The sequence below is a fragment of the Euprymna scolopes genome, chromosome 40 (assembly GCF_053919585.1).
Source record: "Euprymna scolopes isolate OS-2025 chromosome 40, ASM5391958v1, whole genome shotgun sequence".
In the NCBI taxonomy this organism is placed as follows: Eukaryota; Metazoa; Mollusca; class Cephalopoda; order Sepiida; family Sepiolidae; genus Euprymna; species Euprymna scolopes.
Window position 1 is genome coordinate 2254666 of NC_136521.1, and position 15013 is coordinate 2269678.

A 15013-nucleotide genomic window follows, 5' to 3' on the forward strand; every position below is an offset into this window, starting at 1 on the left:
CTATTGTAATCGGCTAGAGACCCATAAAAGAACGGTCTTGGATATAAACTTAAACTATACCCGATAGTGAGGCCCCAGCTTGCGGGTTTTGGGGAGTGTAGAGCCACCCCTTAATTGCCATTGCTCCCAGGTCAACTCTGACCCACAGTGGTAGTACCTGTTAGGGTCCCAACTATGGGTTAAATAGAAACTGACTTGAAAAAAAAAACTAAAAAAAACAAATATATTCTATTAAAACTTTTTAAAAAAACTTTTTCTACAAAATCACTGATTCGGCATTAAATGACCTAAAAAGGGTTGATATGCCGTAAAACAAATACAAATAACCAATCAAAAAAGAACGGTCTATAAAAAGTCCAATCATTTGAGGCCCAAGCGCCGCTCTGCGACTTTTAGTCTCGGAGGAGATTGTGTTTGAAAGTATTGAAACAAACAAACGCCCAGACCGACAGATAAACAGACATATAGCTGTTTATATAGAAAACTAATGAGGGAGCCAGTCTTTGTCAGGGCGTAAAATACGCTTAAATATGATATTTCAATTCCTCCAAAATTCGTGTATATTATTATAGAGTCATTATTTCAAAAGTAAAAACAAAGTATTTGAGTGCCATAATTTGAGGTCCCTTGCGCCGCTCTGCGACTTTTAGTTTCGGCCGAGATAGATTTCGAAAATATAGACACTAAAAGTCGAGCGGCACTAGGGACCTCAACTGATTGGATTGATCTTTAGCCCGTTTAAATAGATTTAAGGGATTAAACATTGTTTAAAATTAAAAAATAGTAATAAATTTTCTAAATTCATCTTAGTTCATTTTTAATTTTAACTTTTTTAATCATTTCACATGCGTATAACGTTGGTATTATAAGAACGTCACCAGCTTTGAATGCTAAATCAAAATGATGAACCCAAATACATTTTTTGTACTTTTGAAATGACGTCTATATAATAATATACACGAAATGTTTACAAATTAAAATATAATATTTAAGCGTCAAATCTGTTGCCAAGGCCGCTGGAAAAATGGTGGGATCGATCCGGTAGATATCTCACTGCTGATGCTATTCTCTATCTATATAAGAGCCAGGTACGTCCAAGGATGGAATACTGTTGCCACATCTGGGCAGGAGCTGCTAGAAATGACTTGGCCTGCTTGATAGAGTTCAAAATAGACTTCGTAGCCTCGTAGGAGATGTCCTTTTCTCTTCCTTGCAACCTCTATCTCACAGAAGAGATGTTGCGAGTTTGTCTCTGATGTATCGTTATTTTCATGGAAAGTGTTCGACTGAGCTTCAATCTATGGTCCCCCCTCGCCAAACTTTCACAAGAAACACTCGTCTAGCTGTAAAAACTATCAATAATTCCCCCCCACTCTTTATCTGTGCCTAAACCTAAACGTAGATTCCATGAACAAAGCTTATTTCTTAGAACTGCACGCCTGTGGAATTGTCTTCCGTTTTCCTGCTTTCCGGCTGACTACAATATGGTTGTGTTCAAGTCTAACGTAAATAAGTTCTTGATGAGCCGTTCCATATAAGTTATCAAATTTACAAAATTTTCATTACTAATGATTAATATATTGTCAAATTTCTACTGTACACTCTTTAACCCTTATCATTGAGTGGCCTCTTGGCCTTGATAATGTGGTGATGCCTATGTAAAAAATAAAAAAATAAAAAAAGCGTATTATACACCCGGACAAAGCCGGGCGTCCGGCCGCTAGTATGAACTATATGAGAAACTATAAGTATCAGGGATATATTAAAACGAGACAACTAAATATCGTATTGATAAACACCACTAGTTTAAACGAGCTAGAGTAAAAGAAGCTGGATAAGTGTTATTATGGAAGAGATTCATAAAATATTTAGATTCAAATTATCAAGAAATGACGAACACGTAAACAAGCATACCTTACTTTGTCATATTTACTCACCTCTTCGAATATTTTCTAATATTGTTACATTTATAGATATTTTTTTGTTCAATGAATACAAAATGACACATTTTACGATTTGAAATATGACTTTGTATATTTTCCATTCATCAAAATTCAAGTGACAATCACATATCAGAATGCAGTGAGCTTATGATGGAGATGGGTCGCCGAATTCTCTCTCCTCATTCTGTTTGTCTATCAGTCTCTGTTTTTTATTTATTTTTTTTTACATGGGGGTCACCACTTATCAAGGCCCGAAGGCCACTCAGGGATAAGGTTTATTGCGTGTACAGTAATCAATGAGATAGTATTGTAGTATTGTGGGTTTTGATAGAGTGTCTTACATAAGGGGGCGGTTTGTCAGGAGTTTGTTTATGTTGGACTTGAAGACGTCCAAGTTGTAGTCAGGTGGGAAACAGGCAAGCGGCAGAGAGTTCCACTGGCGTGTAGTTATAAGAAGGAAGCTTTGCTCATGGAATCTACGTTTGGATTTAGGCACAGATAAAGAGTGGGGAAAATTATTGAAAGTAGTTTCAGCCAGACGGGTGTTTCTCGTGAAACAGTGGTGAGGGGGGGGGGGGCGAGGCATTAGAGCTCGGACGAGCACCTGCCATGGAAATAACGATAAAACAAAGACAGGCTCGCAACGTCTCTTCTGTGGGAGAGAGGTTGCAGGGAAGAGAAAAGGGCATCCCCACTAAACCACGAAGTCTATTTTGTACTCTGTCAAGGCAGGATAGGCTTTTTTTAGCAGCTCCTGCCAAGATGTGGCAGCAGTACTCCATCCTTGACGTACTTGGCTTTTATACAGACTCTGTCTGCTTCGCCTATGTCGATGGTCTTTTTATATTATCAAATGACCGGATACTCTTCTTTATTTTTTTTCATATTTTCCGCTGTTTTTGTTCTGACCAACCTTTATATGAGTCAGAGTTTCCGTGGCGATTGACGTCATTATGACAAATTTTTTCGATGATCCCGGTTGATTCAGACACCATGATCACCCTATCATAATATCGGTCAGCTTTTTCCCAGGGATTATGTCATCATTGTCGCCTCCTGGTGGCGCCAGGCCCATCTTTCTCTCTCTAACACTATTTTCATTAGAATATTTGATAAAATATTACTGTTGAAATATGAAGATCTAAACTTTTTTTTAAACCCATGTATTATATCCATAAGCTTTTCTTTTTAACCTTTCAAACACTTTCTCAAACATCCATCATACTTCTATAAATCTACGGTCTTACATGGCATGAAGAATTGTTATCATATTTTGGCTGGTAAATCTCTGCCTGATTAAAGGGTCCTGGATAATCCTTCGAAATGTAAGTTTTTGGTCCTCAACAATTTTAGTTCTTCGCATCCACTATCTCTAAAAGATGTGTTGCTACTAATAATAATTCAAACACCTTGAATATTTCGTGCTTTTTTTTAAGATTAAAATTGAAATACGTTATTTCCAAGATTTATTTAACACAAAGTCAAATCAGAGCAAAGACGAGATGTGTTTTGTTCGGGAGATATCCATAAAATACTTTAAATCTCATATCGTCAAAAACTCACTCTGGTACTGAAAAAAAATAATGCATTAATATAGGTATATCCAAAAAATTACCCACATGTAAATATAACTTACTCACCCTGAAGTTTCCGTTCTTCCAGTGGTAGTACCTCATGTAATCGTGCATGATTTCATAGAAGCAATCGCTGATGTAGTCACACCTGAACATGTCCATGGGGCTCTTGGGGTAGAAATCTGTTGGGAGGAAATATAAATAAATGTCACACAAAATAACAACATATCATCCCAATTTATTAAAAAATATATTGTAACAATGTGTCCCCCTTGAATATATATATATATATATATATATATATATATATATATATATATATCGGGGGACGTGTGTGTCTGTGTGTATTATATATATTCTATTCTGGATTTCACCGTCTATCTCATTGGATGTTTATCGTATAATTTTCCCCCATTTTTCCCGTTTCCTGCTTTCATAATCTCGTTGAATCCCTACAACTGTTTGATGTCTTTATGATAAAATATATGATAAATTTCATATTACTTGTTTTGCTAAATGCATTAACCAGCAAAATGTATTGTATATTTTGTAAAAGTTCTTCAATCTTCTGAGTGGAAACTCCATTGAATAAGTTTTCCTTGCTTATTTATACTCCTTGTCTAATTATTAAAATTGTATATACCTTCCTTACAGTTTATAAGTTTTTTTTCAATAACAATATTTATACACACACACACACATATATATATATATATATATATATATATATATATATATATATATATATATATCTCATCCACATGCACGCATTTTTTATTGTATCACAACTTATCAGTGCGTCTCATACACGTTTCCCCAGCCGTGGATCGAACCTACAGACGTCGAGTTGACAGCCGACTGTTCTAACCATCGGACCCCGAACCAGTGCCGTCAATTCTTCTGGAATGTGTATTAAACCCACACATGCCCGTCGCTTGCAGTGCTCAAACCATCTGTTTTTTTACAAAGAAATTATTAGTGGGCTTTGCTTAATTGTTTAAATACACGTCTGGGGAAAATATTTTTACAAATATATATATATATATATATATATATATATATATATATATATATATATATAAACTAAAATAAAAATACCAGCGATGGTTGACGTTATGTTGTTTTGAAAAAAGAACAACCGAATGAATTTATGAAATGATCAACGTTTCGTCCCTATTTACATCCTGAATATATCCCCTGCAACACAAAACGAGGTACAATGAATGAGTTGAAAGCAACCATTGAGAGAAGATGTGTCAGCATATCAATTTTACTGATTAGGAACGTTTTCGATTTAATCAGTGAGCTTTGTTCGCTGTTCATGGAGCACAATGGCCAATAATTTGAACACTTTCGATTATTAGCTGGTTTCTGTATTTGTTGCCAGTATTTTTATGTATGAAACTTTTTTTCTTATAATAAATGTTTGGTTTAATAGTCATTTAAAGAGTGTATACTTTTTTATTGGGATCCCCTGTATGTTTGCATATTTATGTATAAAAAATGTGTATGTACAATATTATTTTTTTAACTTGTGGATATTTTCTTAATACTTAAAAAAATGAATTTCAATGTCAGCAAATGTTTTGATTAAAAGAATGTTACTTTTTTGTCATAACCGATCCCCTATTCTTTTCCTGCATTATTCAGAAAATGATTAAAAGTATGTAATACATTAAAACGACCGGAAAGAAAAAAATGATGTATGTGAAGGGGGCACCTATTATTTGTTTTAATGATGTAGTGTTATAAAGAATATATATATATAAACTAACAACTGATAGTAAATATATGCGACTGTAAAGATGCGTTTCAGGTTAAATATGGAGGAGTACAAATCGATGCTTTCGGGAGTGTGAAAATGTATAAAAGCAAAGTACGTTAAAGAATACGATTCTGTTGCCACCTCTGAGTAGTAGCTATTAGAAGTTGCTAAACATTGGCAGAGTTCAAAAATAGACTTCGTAGCTTAGTGGGGGATACTATTTTCTCTTCCCTGCAACCTATTCCCCACAGAAAAGATGCTGCGAAGCGGTCTCTGCTTTATGGCCATTTTCATGGCAAGTGCCCGTCTGAGCTCCAATGTATGCCACCTTTCTCCTGAGTTTCATGAAAAACACTCGTCTAACTTAAACTACTTCCAATAATATTCCACCACTCTTTATCCGTGCCGAAACCTAAACTTAGATTCTATGAACAAAGCTTCTTACTTAGAATAGCACATCTGTGGAACTCTGTTCTGTTCTCCTGCTTTCCGGCTGACTACAATATCGTTGTCTTCAAGTCCAATGTGAACAAATTCTTCATGAGCCATCCACTTAAGTAATCCTATTTTCCAAATTTCCACTAATAACGATTACTACAATATTGTTCAATTGACTACTTTACACTCATAAGCCGTTATCCTCGAGTGGCACTTGCGCCTTGATAAGTTGTAACTCCTTTGTAAAATATGCCTGTGAACTCTCTATTTGGAGAAAATGAACCAGAAAATTGTTAAAATAAATAAAGGGGGCAAAAGGAAGGCTTGCTCTTTGTACATATGCACGAGCAGTTGACGGTCAGATGAGCAAATAAATCGTACTTACTGTGTTCACGGGCCAAGTACCTGCAAATGGCCATGGTCTCTGGCATCATGTCACCATTGTCCATCTGCATACAGGGAAGATATTGACAAGGAAAATCTGAAAAAAGAGAGTACATAACAATAGATATGTATATTTATATGAAATTTTTAATCAAATGAATAAAGTCGATATGTTTTAAATGTCACCGCTTCTATCCTATACAGATCATTCTTTTTAGATACTATCGGAAATGCATGAATCGTTCTCTATCCTCCGAGCACGCAGCGAGAATAGAAAGATAGAATTATAATGTTTAGCTAAAAAGAAAGAAAAATTCAAACTTTAAATGATATAAGTGGCATGAGCCTGGTAAAGGGGGCACTATGGAAAACACGGGAATAGAGTAAAAAATGTATTGAGAGGAACATATAAAAGTGAGGGTTGTTCGTCCAATCGACGAGTAACATTGGCTGGTTCAGCTGTTATCGACTCCCGCAGTACGACTTTGTCTTTCAATATTTATTATGTAGTAGCCTGGGTGCCCGGCGTTGCCCGGGTATGTGGAGGTGTGTGTTGAGCAAAAAAATAAATAGAAAATTAAAAAGTGGTAGTAGGCAGGCAGGCTGGAACCATTACAGCGAGGAAGGAAAAAAAACACGTGACGTCGTTGCCGTTGCGTCCATCGCATAACAGGAAGTGGCGAAGGTTTAATTTAAGGCTAGTCAATCGGAAAGAGGGGATAACTTTCGAAAATAACGACGAAAAAAGCGACCCCCTCCCTGTATAAAGTGCCTAATATAGGGTGAAGAAATTAATGCTTTTGACCAATTTTTCGATATTTTTTATCTGAAAGAGTCGAGGTTCCAAACGATATCAGTAGCGTAAAAATCCGGCGCTGCTGTCCAAAGTTTAAGGTAGGCATACATACATACATACATACATACATACATACATACATACATACACACATTTAAACAAACAGGTGAGATTTATATTATAGATGGATCGGTTCATTTGTAGGTAACACAGATAGTTCGCCACAACAATAAGTAAATCCAAAAATCTCATCGATGAATTCCATGATAACATTCTTAAGAATTTCCACAGTCCTATCATTTTTTTGCAATAAATGAACTTCAATATATGCATGTCTTTCTATCTACATTCTATGATAAACATGTAAATGACTTTGTACTATTGTGTTGGTTATTTCTTGATTCTGAATGTAATGACTATCGTTATGCCATAAATATCTAGATATAGAAATTCTTGTTGAAGATATCTGACAGATATGCATCTAAAGAGAATTAAGTAGGCGTATGTGATGAACAGCCATGATTAAACTCCATTTTCATAAAATCAATACCAACGTGATTATCCAATTCATAAATGAAAATGTGTAGTTTAAAACTGTTTGATCCATCTTTAAAATCTCAAATATATATATATTTAGTGTAATGGAATAAAAACACATTGTTAACGAAACTAATTGAGAGATTTTCTAAAAGTCATGTTGTTTTTTTGTTTGAAGCAAAACTAAAGGAAGTAAAGAGAAAAGTGTAGTTCTATTCGCACAGCTTATTAGAGGAGACATATAGGTATTGCACCTCGGGAAGATAGCTTAAATTCGAACCCACTTCCATTGTTTTCTCCGAACGAATTTTATACATATAATTACTAAGTATACACAAGATGTCTTCAATAAGTTTCCAGACTTTTTTGTACAGGTATTTTACATTGTCGTAGACTTTTGAAAATCCAGAATGTTATTGCTATAAATCTTATACAAAGAACTGACCCAGTTTGATGATTTAAGGATAGAATGAACAGCTACAGCAGGGCTTGGAATACATCGTATTAAATTATGATTGTCACGGCCTGTGAATGCAATCTGGATAGAAACGATATATAATTAAATTCCGTTATTAACTTGGGAAAATGACACACAAACCTATGGAATACTTCAGACTTTTAGACTTCCTTTCATTAATCGAGCATCATTTGTTGAGATTCAGGCAAAGCAGAATGTCTGTGAGGGATCACGGCTGTGCAGGAGGAGTAAGAAAGTCAGCAACACCAGGCTGATTGGCCAAATAAAATATTTCATCGATAAGGACTGCTGTGTGTCTATAGAGGTAATGTTCCCAGTTTTAAGTCAGTGTATGAACTGTACACACAGTTATTCGCGATGAACGAAAGACGCGGGAGATTGATGCGAAGTGCGTCTCAAGGGTGCTCAGTAAAGATCAAATCGAAAGACGTTATCATAACAGCAGGGATATGGTCGAGCTGGTTAATTCAAATCCCGCTGTTCTATATGCTTTGGTTGCCTGCGATGAAAGCTGGATTGTCGCTTTCATTATGAGAGAATTGGGGAAATGAATGAGGATGGTACGAGGGCTATTGTACGCTCACACAGGAGTACTTCCACGCGGGCTTTCAGAAGTTTATTGAACGATACAAGTCCATTGCTACTGGAGGGGAGTACTTCGAAGGATTCTGGAGTTCTTGGCCTTTTGGCCAAGATCAAAGTGTAGTATCTGTTCCGGCAGATACTGCACTTAAGATAATTTGTACCAGTCAATGGAGGGGAAACCCTCTATACTGGGACAATTATTATTTTTGGTAACCAGAGTGACCCCTTTTAGGGGAGCTGGTTTTTACCTCACATTAAAAACGGCCTTGTGCCTAATTTGCTCAGTGGGGGAGCAAATAAACACCATCTGTTCCGGCAGATACTGCACTTAAGATAATTTGTACCAGTCAATGGAGGGGCAACCCTCTATACTGGGACAATTATTATTTTTGGTAACCAGAGTGCCCCCTTTTTGCCTACTTTTAGGGGGGCTGGTTTTTACCTCACATTAAAAACGGCCTTGTGCCTAATTTGCTCAGTGGGGGAGCAAATAAATACCATCTGTTCCGGCAGATACTGCAAGCTATGACTAGCTATGACTAGCAAAGACCAGATGTGGGGGCGACCCCACATGCCTGACCTTTAACCAGCTCCCATTTCCCACCTCTCGGGAGCTGGTCCCCTTTTCCCCTTCGCCCTCCCTTCACTCCTCACATTAAAAATCGGCCTTGTGCCTAATTTACTCGGTCGGGGAGCAAATAAATACCATCTGTTCCGGCAGATACTGCACTTAAGATGATTTGTACCAGTCAATGGAGGGGAAACCCTCTATACTGGGACAATTATTATTTTTGGTAAGCAGAGTGCCCCCTTTTTGCCTACTTTTAGGGGAGCTGGTTTTTACCTCACATTAAAAACGGCCTTGTGCCTAATTTGCTCAGTGGGGGAGCAAATAAATACCATCTGTTCCGGCAGATACTGCACTTAAGATAATTTGTACCAGTCAATGGAGGGGCAACCCTCTATACTGGGACAATTATTATTTTTGGTAACCAGAGTGCCCCCTTTTTGCCTACTTTTAGGGGAGCTGGTTTTTACCTCACATTAAAAACGGCCTTGTGCCTAATTTGCTCAGTGGGGGAGCAAATAAATACCATCTGTTCCGGCAGATACTGCAAGCAAAGACCATATGTGGGGGCGACCCCACATATAAGACCTTGGTCAATGTAGGGGCAACCCTTCATACCAATTGTCACTATCCAGCTCCCCTACTCCCCGGGGAGCTGATCCCCATTTCCCCTTCACTCCTCACATTAAAAATCGGCCTTGTGCCTAATTTGCTCGGTGGGGGAGCAAATAAATACCATCTGTTCCGGCAGATGCTGCAAGCAAAGACCAGCTATGACTAGCAAAGACCATATGTGGGGGTAACCCCACATATCTGACCTTGGTCACTGAAGGGGCAACCCTTCATACCAATAGTTTCTAATCCAGCTCCCATTTCCCACCTCTCGGGAGCTGGATCCCCCTTTCCTTCCCCCCTCCCTCTCTCTCCACATTAAAAAACGGCCTTGTGCCTAATTTGCTCAGTGGGGAAGCAAATAAATCCAATCTGTTCTTCAGATGCTGCACTTCCATTTCTTGTTCTCTTTCGGTGGAGGAGAAATCCTTCACGACTGAGACAATTTTTATTTTTGTACCTTTTCTCCACATTAAAAAAACGACCCTGGTGTCTAACTCTGCCCCGTGGGGAGGCATAGTAAATAGGTACAATAAAAGTGGCCAATAAAAGTTTAGAGCACCGAGTATGTGCGATTAAAAACTCCCAAATTAGAGCAATTACGATGCCAAAAAAGCCATAGAAGAGCATTGAAAATGGTTCAAGCATGGCTTCAATATGTCTCTCAAAGAATATGGTTTGTTCGTTGGAATATTTCTCCAAAAAAATATTACTGATGCAATAAAAGTCACTAAAAGACAAAAATCTGCAAGCGTTGAAGAACAAGGCAGAAAACCTACTGATAAAGAATCAATTTACGAAGGAAAATTCTTCAGAGATCTACTCAGACTTACGGGATATCTAATTCCTCGCAGAAAGATCGCGATGGACAAATATGATCATCTTAAATAACGTCATTTTCTCCTTTCCAATCCACATTAATCTGATGATATAATAAAATTCTATCAACCACCTTTTATTCTATATATACTGTAACACAACAGACAAAAAAGCACCAGACGAGGAATGGGGATTCAATAGAAAACATTATCACAAACAATGAAATAACACGTAACATATGGATCCTACATAAAAACATTCGATAATACTACAAAAAGATTTGTATGTGAATTGAAAAACACGATTTTCTCGCGGTTAAGATTGGTCGTAAGGTTCCTTCCTTGCTAATGGAGTACAAGATGGATTCGTGGCGGTGTTCGAATCTCCCGACAGTCAGTAATCGCGTCACCCTGTACTGATGATTCCTGAACGGATGAAACACTACTGTCTGTAGGTATTAAAGAAAGAATGTTATTGTAATAATTATATATACATATTTATATATATACATATATATATATCTGATATATGCATATATATATATATGATATATATATATACATGATTAGAATTTTTAAAATCATGAAAATACTTTAATAATGTATTTTTAATCCATGTTTCTAGACCTTCATTTGAAAATGTTTATCAGTAAGCCATTCAGGCTCCAGCCATAGCAAGATCGACTTGTTTTCCTGAACTGAAAATAGCCTTAAGTTTTCAGGGATGATCAATTGTTCATCTTTTAACGCTGGTTGAGGAGTATATATATATATATATATATATATATATATATATATATATATATATATATATATATATATATATATATATATATATTTATTTATTTAAAGGAGATTAGAACAATAGTCTAAAGCGCAGAGTGTATTTTAATGCAATAGTAAAATTACTAGTTTAATTAAAATACAGGAAAGAAAAAGTGCTTGTTGTAATGTAGATATATAATAAGCTCGATAGGTAAATAAATATTATCAATCACATTTCTAAATATATATATATATATATATATATATATATATATACCAAAGTGAACGTCTGTGTTTGTGTCTGGTCACGAATAGGCTCCTATATGGTTTACTATTATAGAAAACTGATCACATATAATGATAGAAGATGTATCGACACACAGGACTGTGTATGTTTGATCTGGCATAATGATGATTCATTAAACTTGTGGTGTCTGCGTACGCGCCTGGTCCACAAAGTATTGAAATAAAAAATTAAAAAATTAATAAAAACGTTTACAAGTTTTTTTTTTTATATAGATGTAAAAAATAATACTTTGATAAATATGTTTTAACTTAAATAGGGATGGTATAATAAAATTGTGGTGGCTGCGTTCGCGCCTGGCCTCCATAGAATGGAAATAGACACAAACTTTAATCAAGATTTTCCATATGTCTCTGCGTAAGTATACTTTGATAATCATGTTTCAGTTTGAAGAAATATTGTATAATAAAATTATGGGGTGTTTGTTCGGGTCTGACCTCCATAGAATTGAAATATGTCATAAAGTTTAACAAGGGTGTTTAATATAGATCCACATAATAATTTGATTAGTGTTTCAGTGTGAACAGGTATGGAATAATAAATTATGGAGTTTATCTATTTTATTTTTACTTTCATCATATTTTGCTTTGGTTTTGATACCCGCAAATTCGAAGCTATCTCTTTACAACCCTTCCTTTTCATAACCTATCATACTTTCATAAATCAGAGTCCATTTTCTGTAGGCTGTTTTTAAACCCTGTCAACGACGGATACTTTTGCTAGTATATATATATATATATATATATATATATATACATATATATATATATATATATATATATATATATAGTGGATTTAACAGAAGAAAAAAGAATTGATTTTTTTAAATGAGACTCATGTGGATAATGCAAAGCTCAACAAATAGCTTTAGATCTTATGTGGAATATCAATAAAATAAAAAACGACTATGTAAAAATATATAGTCATGTATGTAGATTTATTCATATGTAGGTATACGTCCAATAATTGTTTAGAATAAGTAAAACAATTTATACCATAGTATTTCGAAGCCTAATTCTTCTAATCAGAAGAGGGAAGCATATGTTAGGTAGCATAATAGGGAGTCGACGTGTAGCGATAGCCACATTATAAAGGAAATAAATGTGCTCTGAGAGATAAAATATTGAGACTGTTCCTGAAGGGAATGAGAGAACTATAATAGTCTCTGTAATATAGGAAGAATATATCTTGTATTTATAATGGAGGTAGCTGCATACCATGTTTGCTATGATGGATATAATATATGCGTGCATATGCGCATCTAAACTCTTGGGAAGAATATCGGGTAAGTGATTGAAAGAGGATGTTTATTTGATATGTCTTAATAGATTATAACTATGGAAGGGGTTTACTTGAAATATTACTAGTTCTCAATTACGCAACACCCCTGATGTATTTATACCCTAATTAAATAAAGGAATATCTCTCTGTATATTATAATATAGGTTTTAGACGTTTACTTTAACTTTTCATTAATATATATATATGATTTTCAGAATGTGAGAGATTATATATAATAAAATCTATGCTATCTCTGTTGTAGCCTTCCCTCGTATATATATATATATATATATATATATATATATATATATATATATATATATATATCTATATATATATATATATATATATATATATATATATACCAGTGGTCAAAAAAACGGACTAGAGTGCTCAATGTGTGGCCAAGGCAGTATATGGGAAATTTATTACGGTGAGTCCAGAATGAGTTTACATATTGTTTCAACTAGAGGAAGATCCTCAAAGAGAGGAAATATCCAACTAGCATCGTCAGAATTCATAGATGGACTAAGTTATAATATCAAATAAGAATGGAAAAATCGTAGATGAAGGGGAGTTAGAAAAGTAGGGCGAGTGGAAGGGGGAGGACGTTGGAATTTAAAGTAGTAGGAGTGTATATAATAAGAGGGGGATTTATAATTAAATATTAATTATGTGTTAATTCTTATATACGTTTATTTAGTTTATAATGGTTTAAAATGAAAAGACGCTATTCTTATTTATAACGGCATAAGTAACAGTTAATTTATGGGTCACCGTGGCAACAGGTTGGAGAGTTAATGTTAGTGGGCATGGTGTGGTGGGAGGGGGAAAGAACGGGTTGCAAATGGGGTTTAAAGTGATTTTATATATAAATTCGTATTCCTGTTCGTTTATTTGTTGGTTTGTTCACAATTTGATTTATATATATATATATATATATATATATATATATATATATATATATATATATATATATATATATATATATATAAAGGTCCATTATTTAACGCTTCATTTATTCCTATACGTGATATGATCCGTGTAAAATAGACGATTGAGAGATGACGTCATTTGCATATTACATTAAGGAAAATCGATTTATTAAATAGCGGTGTGTTAGTTATTGTTTATAGTGAGAGAATTGTTTTAAGTGTTTTATTTAAGTTTATTATTTAAATTTTATTTATATTGATAACATATTTAATTTCATTTATTTTTACCCACATCGATTTTTTTTATAAAACAGATTTAGTTGTTTGAGTTTTGAGTTATTTCTTCCGCCGAAATATCTGGTGGAGAGTTTGTCACGTACATTTTCGTATTTTCATTCGTTCTTTTATTTTTTAAATTTTTGTTGGGGTAACGATGGAGTTGACATATGAAAACTGGTCAATATTCTTAGTATAGCAGATTTGACCAAACCGAACGTCTTGACGAACCTGGCAACGCTGGATATCCATGCTAGTATATATATATATATATATATATATATATATATATATATATATATATATATATATATATACGAGGAAGATGGCAACAGATAGATAGCAAGCGTGCAGTAGATAGATATATAAATATCTACATTCTAAAATCTATCCGATAATAGCAAACTACTTTTATAGACTAATGAATAATTCAAAATGAACATCTTACCATTCCTGCAACGATCCCAGTCGGAGAATTCGTATCTCTTGTCCATGTATTTGACGCCAGCCATGGCCATCATCATACGAAGGATCTCGGCACGTCCGCGGCCATTGAAGTAATGGAGGGTGTAGTTAGGCATGGTGGACTGGGTTTCGGCTTCTGCACTATCAAAAAGGACGAGCTGTTGTGGTTTGAGTGACTGTAAGTCTTCTCTGACGAAGGAATCACAGAGAAAACGCGTATTTATACTGCCCAGTTAGTCAAGTTGTTAGCACTAATTAATTAGTAGACGCTAACCTGTCCAAGGACGTCCATTCAATGTTTTTTAAGTTAATCGGGTTTAATTCTATTTGCACTTTGATGGACGCCAGCAAATTGCAAGGAATTGTTTGAAGTCTGCATTTTTAAATAGTGACGTAATTTTAAAATAACTTTTAACATAGTATTTCTCCCTTTGATTCCGCTAAACTATCAGCCCACTCTCTCTCTCTCTCTTTCTCTTTCTCTCTCTT

The 15013-nt window shown here is 35.0% G+C and overlaps 1 protein-coding gene and 1 pseudogene across 1 annotated transcript; one reads left to right on the forward strand and one right to left on the reverse strand.

Annotated features, from left to right (window-relative positions):
* Positions 1-3486: 3486 nt before the first annotated feature.
* Positions 3487-14799, reverse strand: LOC145265277 (S-crystallin SL20-1-like). Its single transcript, XM_080121057.1, has 4 exons — positions 14508-14799; positions 6106-6201; positions 3584-3699; positions 3487-3513 (listed from the first exon to the last, which is right to left on the reverse strand). Exons 1-4 carry the CDS (start codon positions 14638-14640, stop codon positions 3487-3489), a joined length of 372 nt encoding a protein of 123 aa, XP_079977183.1. The 5' UTR covers positions 14641-14799.
* On the forward strand, positions 8588-8729 carry LOC145265875 (U2 spliceosomal RNA; annotated as a pseudogene).
* Positions 14800-15013: the final 214 nt, after the last annotated feature.